The sequence below is a fragment of the Mya arenaria genome, chromosome 17 (genome assembly GCF_026914265.1).
Source record: "Mya arenaria isolate MELC-2E11 chromosome 17, ASM2691426v1".
NCBI classification, from domain to species: domain Eukaryota; kingdom Metazoa; phylum Mollusca; class Bivalvia; order Myida; family Myidae; genus Mya; species Mya arenaria.
Window position 1 is genome coordinate 35,342,668 of NC_069138.1, and position 11,725 is coordinate 35,354,392.

General features: G+C 36.6%; 2 protein-coding genes across 5 annotated transcripts; both read left to right on the forward strand.

Annotated features, from left to right (window-relative positions):
- Positions 1-491: 491 nt before the first annotated feature.
- On the forward strand, positions 492-2,804 carry LOC128223423 (uncharacterized). The gene is made up of 3 exons (XM_052932704.1): positions 492-497; positions 2,006-2,177; positions 2,500-2,804. Exons 1-3 carry the CDS (start codon positions 492-494, stop codon positions 2,802-2,804), a joined length of 483 nt encoding a protein of 160 aa, XP_052788664.1.
- A 1,726-nt stretch (positions 2,805-4,530) lies between these two features.
- LOC128223022 (interferon-induced protein 44-like) lies at positions 4,531-10,403 on the forward strand. 4 transcript variants are annotated; one of them, XM_052932261.1, is made up of 7 exons: positions 4,531-4,682; positions 5,926-6,485; positions 6,677-6,723; positions 7,257-7,454; positions 8,704-8,847; positions 9,481-9,652; positions 9,963-10,403. In XM_052932261.1, the coding sequence occupies exons 1-7, from the start codon at positions 4,678-4,680 to the stop codon at positions 10,265-10,267; spliced, it is 1,431 nt and encodes a 476-aa protein (XP_052788221.1). In that variant the 5' UTR covers positions 4,531-4,677; the 3' UTR covers positions 10,268-10,403. The 4 variants fall into 4 exon arrangements, with proteins under 4 accessions (XP_052788221.1, XP_052788220.1, XP_052788222.1 ...); XM_052932260.1 differs by having other exon boundaries at positions 4,541-4,593; XM_052932262.1 differs by having other exon boundaries at positions 4,550-4,615.
- Positions 10,404-11,725: the final 1,322 nt, after the last annotated feature.

The following is an 11,725-nucleotide window of genomic DNA, read 5'->3' on the forward strand; positions in this document are numbered from 1 at the left end:
TAGGGAACACGTTGTTCTGGTAATAATATGTTCAATGAAGGAACATGATGTTCTTGTAATAATATGTGTTATCAGGTAAATTGTTGAAGGCATGGCTGCCTTTAAAAAAATCGAAGTGAACTTTTTTTATTAAAATATAGCAGTAAAAAAATGTATATAGAATGCATCAGAATTCACCCATTCCAGACTTGATATAGCCAAACCTTTGGTTTGTGTCATCCTTTGATTTATTATCAGAGTTTTTTCAAAGACAGTGGACGGTTTTATTGATGAGATATCGTCACTGAAACTAGATAAAGATCAGCCTGGATCGAAAATCGGATTCTTTTGCTGGGTCCAGTTGGAAGCGGAAAATCGAGCTTTATCAACACTTCCTGCTCCGCGGTTTTGGGGCGAATTGTACAAAAGGCTATCTGTGGCACTGGAAGGCACAGTGTCACAAGAAGGGTAAGTAAATGCCAAGATACGGTGCTTGTTGATATAGATTCAAGATGCGGGTAAATAAATATCCAGAAGGTGATGGCCGATGTGGAGTCATAATTAAATAAATTGAAGCGTTTACCGATAGTTTTTACAGTAGATGTTGATACTTTTATACCTCAAAAGACCTTATACCAAATAAGGTTGTTGTTGCTGGTAGTCTACTTTAAAAAAACATATCCGTGTATAGTACACAACTTATGTGTATTGATCTTTATCATAATTGCTGGCTGCTATCTATCATATATAAGATCTGCTGTGCAGTTCTGGAGGTTGTATTATAGAAATGATATAATGATAAGCTAATGTTATTTTTTAGGTTTACTTTTTCAAATAATAATCAGATTATTATAACAATGCTTTAGAATAAGAATAATGTGATATGCTATATAGAATAGCCCATTAATATGATTATACATGATGCCTCATAAAATGGATATTACATTTAAAGTAGATTGAAATATATCAGTTATATATACATATTTATAGTCTGTTTAAATTGTTAATAATTCAAATATATTGTATGTTCAAGAATTCGATAGGTATTATGAGATTATCAACTCTAAATGACCCTGAACCAATAAACATATACACAGGAAATGACACCTGCTGTCAGACCAGTACAATAAACGAGGGGTGCACAGCAGGGAATTATCATGCCAAACATTCCTTAAACAATGCCTTTAAAATGAAATAGATGTGTTATAAATCAAACTTTACTGCTTTTGGGTTTCTCTTTATGTTCTCACACTGCATTACCATTCGACTTTGCTTTCACATTGCAAAGCTTTATTTCAGTACACATCGTTTATTCCACGGACGAAATCTGGATATTGCTTACCAATCCGACTGTGTGACACTTCCGGATACTCGGAGGACCTCGGACCTGATGCAATCGAGTGCAATTACTTACTGGATGGCCACATTAAAGAGAATTTTAAGGTGTTTAATAGGGCCGCAAAATAATAAAGTGTAATCATATTAATTAATCGTACATGTTATTTTACAGAATATGTAGATGTTATTTTCAACCACGAAAACCCTATATGAAACGTCATTTCTATGTTAACCCATCGGTGTTTCAGTTTCATAAATAACTGGTTTCAACTTCAACATACATTTGGATATTTGTAAATATATAATGAAAACATTCAATTACTAATAATACAAGTTAATGGAACTAAGTTACATTGATTTTTCTCACTGCCTTTGTGAACAAAAACACATACATGTTTTATAATAATTTATTTATATGTAGTTTATACCATTAGAACATTCACTTTACATGTATTTATATTAACTATGAGTTGTATTATATTTGTAGACACCCGTGGCAAGAATATATGTATACACATGAGTATTAAGTCGATCCACGTCTTGATAACATGTTCTGTTCTGTTAATTAGTATTGACCAACAGATGATTTTGCTTATCCTTTTTGTGATAGGATAATAGCAAGAACGTCGTCTTAAAAAATGAAACTTTAAGCATTTGATTGAAAGTTAACAAACACTTTTATGAACAGTTTCCTGACCGGGAGCACATCCAGACGGACTCTGCTGACTTTGTTGTGAGCCCAAAGCCGGGGGACAAAGTCAGATGTGGGGTGTTTGTGATCGCAGCGACAGATCTAGACGATGACAGACGTGGAATATTTAAAAAAATTGTCAGTCAAAAGGAACTGATGGAGGAAAAAGGTAGATTTTTAAAGAATGTTTTTTGTAATAAATTTCATTTCGGATTGTCATGCACCAAAGGGACAATATATATAGCCTTCAATCACCAATGGCGACGTAGCCGCGTTTCTCTTAAATAACGATACAAGGTCACACATTGATTATTCTATTCAATATTTTATTTAGGCGTACATTAAGATTTTATTTGGATTTAACATCATCTTTTACCAATCTTGTTCATGTGACTGAGTTCCCTTCGCATTCGATGTGATGTTTTAAATGCAACATCGGTGTTGTTTATTGTTCTCAGTAAAAACTAAAAAGCCATACATTGAAATTACAGGGATTCCAAGCGTTGTTGTTCTTACAAAAGTGGACAAATTGTGCAAAGATGCTTCCCATGTATACAAGAGCAGTGATGTGAAAGAGGCTGTGGACACAGCTTCGTCTTTGCTCGGCATATCTCGTAACAATATATTTCCTTTGAAAAACTACGAAGACGAGGTAGAGATTGACGAGGTCGTTAATAATATGGCGTTCACCATACTGAAACACATCATTTATCGCGCACTGGATGGAATGGAGCCTGTCGGCGACCAGTGTACCCACACTGCTGCTTTGGAAACGACCGAATCTGATGTTCTTTAAACACATGGAGTAATTTTAGAAAAAATGTAAAAAGAAACAAAGCACTACTATTTGCAGTAGACTTAATTAGGGGTGCCATTCGGCGAGTGCTCAGATGAGAGTGTTAGTCATTTTAGGTTGGAACATAGTGCAGATACAGATTGTTACACAGGTTAGAGCTTCCCCGGTTCTTTAACGTGCACCAGTGTACAGCTCTGTCACATGGGACCCCTATTTAACGTCTCTCCCGGAAGACGATTATTATTTTTGTAGTAATGCAGCAGGTTATCGAACCTGTATATATGTGTATATGGCCGGTTAAGAATACCAGTAATCTTTACATTTCACTACAATGCAAAAGATCGCGTAGAGATTTCAATTACAAAATGTATGTAGTTAAACGTTACGACTTTACTGTTGGGAATCTTATTTATGCAATCATACTCTTCAATGGCAATCAATTTAAACTAAATAATACACAATATACGTTAAAACGCTACTATTATTTAGTAGTATTGTTTAAAATGTTACGATCTGTTTCTACTGATAAACCGGCATACGTCCGAGGTTGTTCTCGATGGAAAATGGCCACGAAAAGTTCCGAATGGCCACACCCACATGTGTGTAAGGCGTGCACGAGGGACATGAGGAGCCGGTTGGAGTAGGTGCCCCATGTGTTAGAGATGTTTTGTATGTGTTTGCCAAAGCGTGATCTATAGCATATGTATTGTTGGTGTAGTTACCAAAACATCCATATGCATTATTTACTTGTTACATGCATTACTTATTTATCACATGCATGCTTTTTTCATTGTTTTCATTCTGTGTTTAAAACGATGAGCTGTATATGCTTAAGTTAAATAAACATTATGTTCTGTTCTGTAATACATTTTTGTAATAACATAGACAAAACAGTACAATGCAGCTGTCATCAGTGTGCCATTGCTAGTCAAACATTGCTTGGTGAAGGGATGTAATCGAAAAATGGTCCTGATTGTATGGCATTGTCTACTAAAGTGAATTTTGCGAAGAATTTCAAGTTTATGGACCTTAACTCTAGAATAAATAAAACAATATGATTGTTTGCGAAAATCAAAGGAGATGTTATACGCATTTGAAAAGGGAGGGGTAAAACATGCTTGAGAATAAGTGGTCAGGCAATTGCATATGAACTTGGTCAATGTTTGACACCTTAAGGATCAAACTTATTTGAGAAAAACCCCCACCTCAAACAGTATTACCAGTTGTAGTATAAAATGGACAAAGAATGATTATAAGTGAGCGGTCAAAGTAAATGTGTTAACACAGGAAACAACTTTTTAACCTGTGAGTTGACCCAGTACTAAGTACTACAAGCTTCTTTGTACTACCTTCCAATGCTTAACGCCAGGCAAGCGAGCAACTGCTACCATATTGCACGTCTTTTGGTGTGAAACAGTCCCGCATTTATCCGGGGACCTTCGCATCCGAAGCGGATGTTTTATCACCGTGATTCCGGGGCGGTCCCGGGATAAATCACTTTATTGTTTCTGAAGCGGGTGTTTAACCACCGAGCTTACGCCGTAGCAATCCCGGGATATATCACTTTGTTGTTTCCGTCCCGGGGAAAAGGTCCCGACTGTAGCGATCCCGGCATATATATGTATATTCTTTATTGGTCAGTCCCGACCGGGACGGATATCATAAGTCCCGTTTTTTTCTGATTATCAGTCCCAGGTCCCGGGAGATAGTAATAACTCCCCTTTTTTCTACGCAGAAGGAGGTGTGAAGTACGAAAAATACAATTAAAAAATGATATGCGACAAATTAAGTTTGTGTCATCGTTTTAATTAGTTTGTATTATTTGTTACATAGTTATTCCTTTGTATTTGAGTGACGTTTGCCAAACGTTAAGATGGTGTAAGAAATGATTTATTCAATATTAACCTACTTTCGTTTTCCGTTCATGAATGATGCAACCTTCGCTAATGTTAACCGATGTCCATAAAAGTTAATTTGGGGAGTACCGCGACACCCCACGGCCTATATTTTTCCCGTTTTAAATTTCTGATCTGAGTGAGGGGCGCACGTCAAGAGGACGCTCCCCTAAATTACACCCCCTGTATGTTGGCGTCGATTCCTGGTTCCACCCTTTGCTGTTTGTGGCGTATGCTTCACTTATCGACGATACTATAGAAGCAACTAGTTTCAAATAATTGATACAAATTTGACGCCAGTATAAAGCCATTTATAAAATGTGGAAAATTGCCCGAATATAGAATAAATGTATATGTCATTATTGATGAAAATGGAGTCTTCAGCAAATTGGTGATGTATGAAAAATGACTTTAAACTGGTGTTTCTGAATCCGAGGCCACTAATTAAACCATGATATGGTGGACTATTTTTCATGTCGCGAGGCCACGAACATTCTAAAATTACGTGATTTTTTAAACATCTTTCTATTAAACCACAGCGTATAATGTTTGTTTATATAATATATTTGGTTCCAAGTCATTAATAAGGTATTGCTAAAAAAATGTGTTCCATCGTCGCCAAAATTGATTATTCCTCCAATGACGGTGTTTTGTAAGTCCTTTGGGTATTTTCTTAGGCGTTGCACCACATGCCCTGTCACCAAAGTAAATGGTTTGTTCGGTTAGCTGAAATGTATTATCTTTATCAATTACCTCAATTTTTTCATGTTGTGCATGAATTTGAGTGAATAAATGTGTTGACTTGACTTGACTTGTTAGCGCAGTGATTAGCGCATTCGCTTCTCACCTGGGCGACCCGGGTTTGATTCCCGGCCTGTGCTAATGTGAGTTTGGTATGTGGTCACCAAGCCGGACATGTGGGTGCTCTCCGTGTACTCTAGTTTCTCCCAAAATACAAGACCACACTCTCGCGTAAAATCGTGTTAGAGTGATTAATATAATGTTTTTATACTGCAACATCTCAATCTACTGTATTCCGATATGCAATAGTTAGGGATAGTTTGTTTACAAAGTTGCAATTTAAAATGTGTTTGATAATGACCTAAAAATGGCTTAAAACAATATAATTAAGGGCTCAAATACATTGAAAATGTACATCGAATTTTTGTTTTATCGGAAGCGTATGTACAGTCAACTTTTCAATTGTATATTCACTGATGTTTTAGGAAATACCCCACAATGCCTGGGAGATTGAAAGAGGAGGATATGATGCAACTCGAGGCATGGATAGGAACAGGACCAAAAAACTTTACGTTGATACATAGCATCTCTCGAGATGGGTGTAGCCCTACCACATTTCACCAGCGGTGCGACAATCAGGGGCCGACTGTGACCGTGCTTTACAACACACAAGGGTCGGTATTCGGAGGCTATACAAGTGTCAGTCTTTCAAAACACCCTCATTTTTATGGCCGGGAAATACAAGACAACGCCGCTTTTTTGTTTCAACTCTATTTTGATGGAAAGGCTACGGCCAATAAGTTTCCAGTCAAGGATAAAACTAATGCAATTTACTACAACGATAATCAAGGTCCATCTTTTGGGAAAAACGGTGATGATCTCTCAACCTTTACAGAAACAATTGGGTGTACTGGTGGACATGTGTTTGCCTTAAACGGTTCAATGAAATCATTTGGTTCCGCGTTTGAATGCAGAGGTACAAGCAGGTCTGATGTTTGCAATAACAATATGACAGTTCTTGAAATGGAAGTATACCTAGTTACAGGTAATTTGAGTTTATCAGTATTTTGTACCAATGTAATATTTCAAATTGGCACCAGAGACGTTCATGTACATATATTTCATTTCAAAATAAACATTTTATTTCTTGTTGAAAAGATGCTATATATATGATTTTGTTGCGGCTATTGTATTGTATGTTCATTAATGGCGCCATGCAATGTTTTCATGGTATAGAACCAAGACAAGCTATTGACACTACGTGGAGGAACATCTCCGACGAGGTTAGATTTTAATCATTTTATTTATTATTCTACTCCAACATATCTAGTAGCATATCCATAAGGGAACATGATTGTCTATGCCTGGGTCGAGGTATATTCGTTGAGGGAAAGAGGTGACATGAAGTTTATGAAGTAGCGGGGTGTTCTATTTTAGGTAGCGGATTTAAGTGGCCGTGTGGCGCCTCTGGCGCGCGCGCTCTTAACTTAAAGTGTCGAAGTGAACTTTTTTATTTTAAAATCGGAGTAAATACTTGATTAGAATGCATCAGGATTTTCGACTTAATATAGCCAAACCTGTCAAGGGGAGCCGAACTCTCATAACCACATAAGAAGCATTGGTTTCAGTTAATGGAGGAGGGACACGTACGTTGCGCCTCTAAAGTATGCCCCTCTTACGCCAAATCCTGGATACCCCCCTGCTTTGATTTAAAAGAAAATGTGTGAGCATATATGTTACCAGTACGATAAGTAGGTAACTACACATCATCGGCTTGTGGCATCAACTGATATATTATCTCTTCCGTTTTTCAAAGACAGTGGATGGTTTTATTGACGAGATATCATCACTGAAACTAGATAAAGTTCAATCGGGATCTGAAATCCGGATTCTTTTTCTGGGTCCAGTTGGAAGCGGAAAATCGAGCTTTATCAACACTTGCTGCTCGGCAGTTTTGGGGCGGATTGTACAAAAGGCTATCTGTGGCACTGGAAGGAACAGTGTCACAAGAAGGGTAAGATCAAATGCGTTAAAAACGTGCGTGTAGATATATTCAACATGTATTTACATACGTGTAATATCTAGAAGGTCATTGACGATGTTTACTTAAGAAATATTACACACAACTGAGCGTCATATGACATTATGAGGACCGGCCAGTCAGCCACCATAACGCCTCGGTCCATTCACCTTCGGTGGCTGACTGTCCGGTCCTTATAATGCCATATGACCTGAAGTGGTGTGTTATATTTCTTTCGCTTTTGATGTGTTTTATTGAATACATCTAATAGTGTTTACTTGCGACAACAATGTCGTTGTGAAAATTGCAAGCAGCACTCACCAGTTTTTATGACGTCAGCGGTCCATATTATATGAAGTTAGCGGTCCATGTTATGTTTTTGGCGGGGTCCGGACCGACTAAAAACATGATTTAGACCGCTGACGTCATACAAACTGTTTTTTTTATTCAAATACATTGATATACGGACCGCTTTAAAGCTTTTAAATTTATACACAAAGAAGGGACACATTAATGTACGGTACAATATACATAAATAAATCACAGCGTTTACAGATAATATCTTACAGTTCATGTTGATACTCTAATACTGAAAAATGCTGTTATGCCAAAAAAGATAGTGCTTGAAGTTGTTGTTTGTCAAAACCATAATGCTGCCCGTCCTTTTTAAAGATCATACATGTAGACATTTACTTGATATTAATTTATGTCACGCTCATGTTTATGTTGATCAATCCATTTTTATACACTTTTGTTCGTAGATGAAAACTGGGTCGCATTCAAATGAAATAAATGTAAAATAAATATATGTATTCAATTGTGTTTACATTAAAGCTGCACTCTCACAGATTGATCGTTTTGACAACTTGTTTCGTCTTTGAATGAGCCAATGCGTTCGTTAATCTCTGGAAACCAGTGATATAAGACTGCTGATTAAAGATCAGATCGCAGTTTATCCAATTGACGTTAAACAAAATTCATGTGTTTTATGGCTAAAAGAGTATCTAATAGAAAAATGAAAGTTTCGGCAGTTTACCAAACAATTGAGGTCTGTTCGATTGTGAGGTGTCGAATATGATTGAAATGACAACATTGATGCCAAAATAAGCTGATTATGAGACAAAAAATAAAAAGCGTCAAAACTGACAATATTTGTGAGAGTGAAACTTTAAGTAGCTCCTTACTATTCACATACTGCAAAACCATTCGAATTTGCTTCTCGCGTTGCAATGCACTATTTCAGTACACATCGTTTATTCCTCGGACGAATTTTGGATATTGCTTACCAATCCGACTGTGTGACACTTCCGGATACTCGGAGGACTTCGGACCTGATGCAATCGAGTGCAACTACATACTGGATGGCCACATTAAAGAGAATTTTAAGGTATTAATAGTAAGGTATAAGGTATAATAGGACTGAAAAAGAACAACGTATTTCTATATACTATCATAGTATGTTATGCATGTATCGATGTTATTTTTAACTACGAAAAATCTATTATGAAATGCTATTTCAATGTTTATTACGTTTTACGTTTACGTTGATAAATAACTGACTCTATAGCTGACAAGACAGAAAATTTAAATATTTGACACAAATTTGGAATAATTGAAATATATATATATATATATACAGGTTATTCAATTCCCCATAATAAAAACGAATGTTGATTTTTTTTCACACTGCATTAATTTTGTTAACTTGAAATACTTGTATGGTTATTTATCTGTCGTCTATAGCTTCAGAACATGCCTTTTATTTATATAAATATATTTAAAGAATTCATAGTATATATTTTGACACCTGGCAACAGTATATTTGTACCTATATGTATAAAGACGATGCTTTGTTGATACGTCTTAATATATTTTCTGTTCTGTTCTGTTCTGTTATTTAGTATTGACCAAGAGATTATTTTGATTATCCTTTTTGTGATAGGATGCTAGCAACAACATCGTGTTAAAAACTAAAAGTTTAAGCATTTAATTTCAAGTTAACAAACTCTTTTATGAACAGTTTTCCGACCGGGAGCACATCCAGACGGACTCTGGTGACTTTGTTGTGAGCCCAAAGCCGGGGGACAAAGTCAGATGTGGAGTGTTTGTGATTGCAGCAGCAGATCTAGAAGATGACAGACGTGGAATATTTAAGAAAATTGTCAGTCAAAAGGAACTGATGGAAGAGAAAGGTAGATTTTAGTGTGTGTTTTTTGTTGTAATAAGTTTCATATCAGATTGTCTTGTACCGTAGGGCAATAACTATAGCCTTGAATCACCAAGGGCAACATAACTGCGTTTCTCTAATAGCGATACAAGGGAACACATTAAACATTCAATTCAATATTTTATTAAGGCATTACACGTAATATATAGTTGGCCTTTAACATCATCTTCGACAAACTTTGCTCAAGTGACTGAGTTCCCTTTGCATTCGATGTGATGTTTTAAATGCAACATTATTATTGATTATCAGAAAAAAGAAATACTTTGAAATTACAGGGATTCCAAGCGTCGTCGTTCTTACAAAAGTGGACAAATTGTGCAAAGATGCTTCCCGTGTATACAAGAACAGTGATGTGAAAGAGGCTGTGGACACTGCTTCGTCTTTGCTCGGCATATCTCGTAACAATATATTCCCATTGAAAAACTACGAAGACGAAGTAGAAATTGACGAGGTCGTTAATAATATGGCGTTCATCATACTGAAACACATCATTTATCGCGCACTGGATGGAATGGAGCCTGTCGGCGACCAGTGTACCCACACTGCTGCTTTGGAAACGACTGAATCTGATGTACTTTAAACACTCGTTACATGCAAATTTGTAAAAAAGCATGACTATGTGCAGTTATATTATAGTTTCTGTATGTAGTAAGAATGGCAGCGAGTACATATATTGATTACAGTGCCGTGCCATAAATGACCCTTTTTATCGTGTTCATTTTAGATTGATAACTCGCGTTATCCCAGGCTTTATGAATTAACGACATTGAGGTTATTACAAAGAACGCGACGCCGTGTTTTTATTCCTAGTCCAACTTAATGGACAGACCATTGAAGTTAGTTCTATTTTTAGAGATATATAACTCTTGCACGATTTGTTTCTAACCAGTGTTATTTGGATAATCATTCATCATTAAAATATAACGGCGAATAATTCCGAAGCGTAATAGTGATTGTTTGTAAAACAAATATGATCTACTTTAAGTGGCTAATGACACACGTCTCCCAGCCAGCGTCACGTAGCATTTGTGCGACCTTACCCCACGTGCGCGAAGACAAGTGGTGGAGGTAGCGAAAGTGGTGTTGATTTGATTTTCATTAGCACCCTTGTACGACTAGTTATCTGATGATAAGATTTATATACAACGGGTGTGTGTGTGTGCGTGCGTGCGTGCGTGCGTGCGTGTTTGTTTTTTCAACTATAACGAAGAACGCATTTAATTTTTCTCAAGGTGAAATGAGCCGCAGTCCCTTGACAGTTGAATTTCGAACAAAAGGAGGAAATACCTTGTTTACATGTTATCAAATTAATACAAAGTTAAATATTCACTTGCGGATCTAGAATGGAGTCGGGTGCACGGGGGTAGGTTAGCTTACCTTAATTCAAATAACGACGTTCGTGTTCGGGTCATTACCGGAATGGTCACTGGCCCGATGCAGCCCGTTACTGACCATTACCGACAGATGTGTGTCCTATAATTGCCTAGGACTGGCTAGTTACTCCATAACTGACAGCTATTATTAGTATTGACAGCCCGTAAACGTACTGGGTCATTAGATCAGTAGCCATTTCTGACCAGATATCGGGATAATCGTCCAGCCCATTTCAGCCATTGTACTGATCTGGCACTAACCAATTCTGGGAATAAATCGACACCCATCAAGTTTCTGTATTTTTATAATGCTATTTTTTTCGGACTGATTTCGCCTTTCTTATGTGTATTTTGAAATCGGCAATCCCCATATTATCTTGTCTTACATTTATGCAATAAAACAAAAGTTTGTAGCATCTTCCAATGTATGTTCAATATTTTTTTAAAAGAATAGATGCCCTATCATGGCTATGAGTGGATTTCAATTCTACAAAATTGGATTTCGCGTCGATTTCTAATCATTTTTCAAAACCGGTTAGAACTAAAATTTCTACATTTTTTATCATTTTCAATAATATTTGAATTTATCAGTCATTTATGAAGCATATTCCAATTTGTGTACAATAAAGAAAATGATTTGTTAAAAAAGAAGATATTAGTGGATT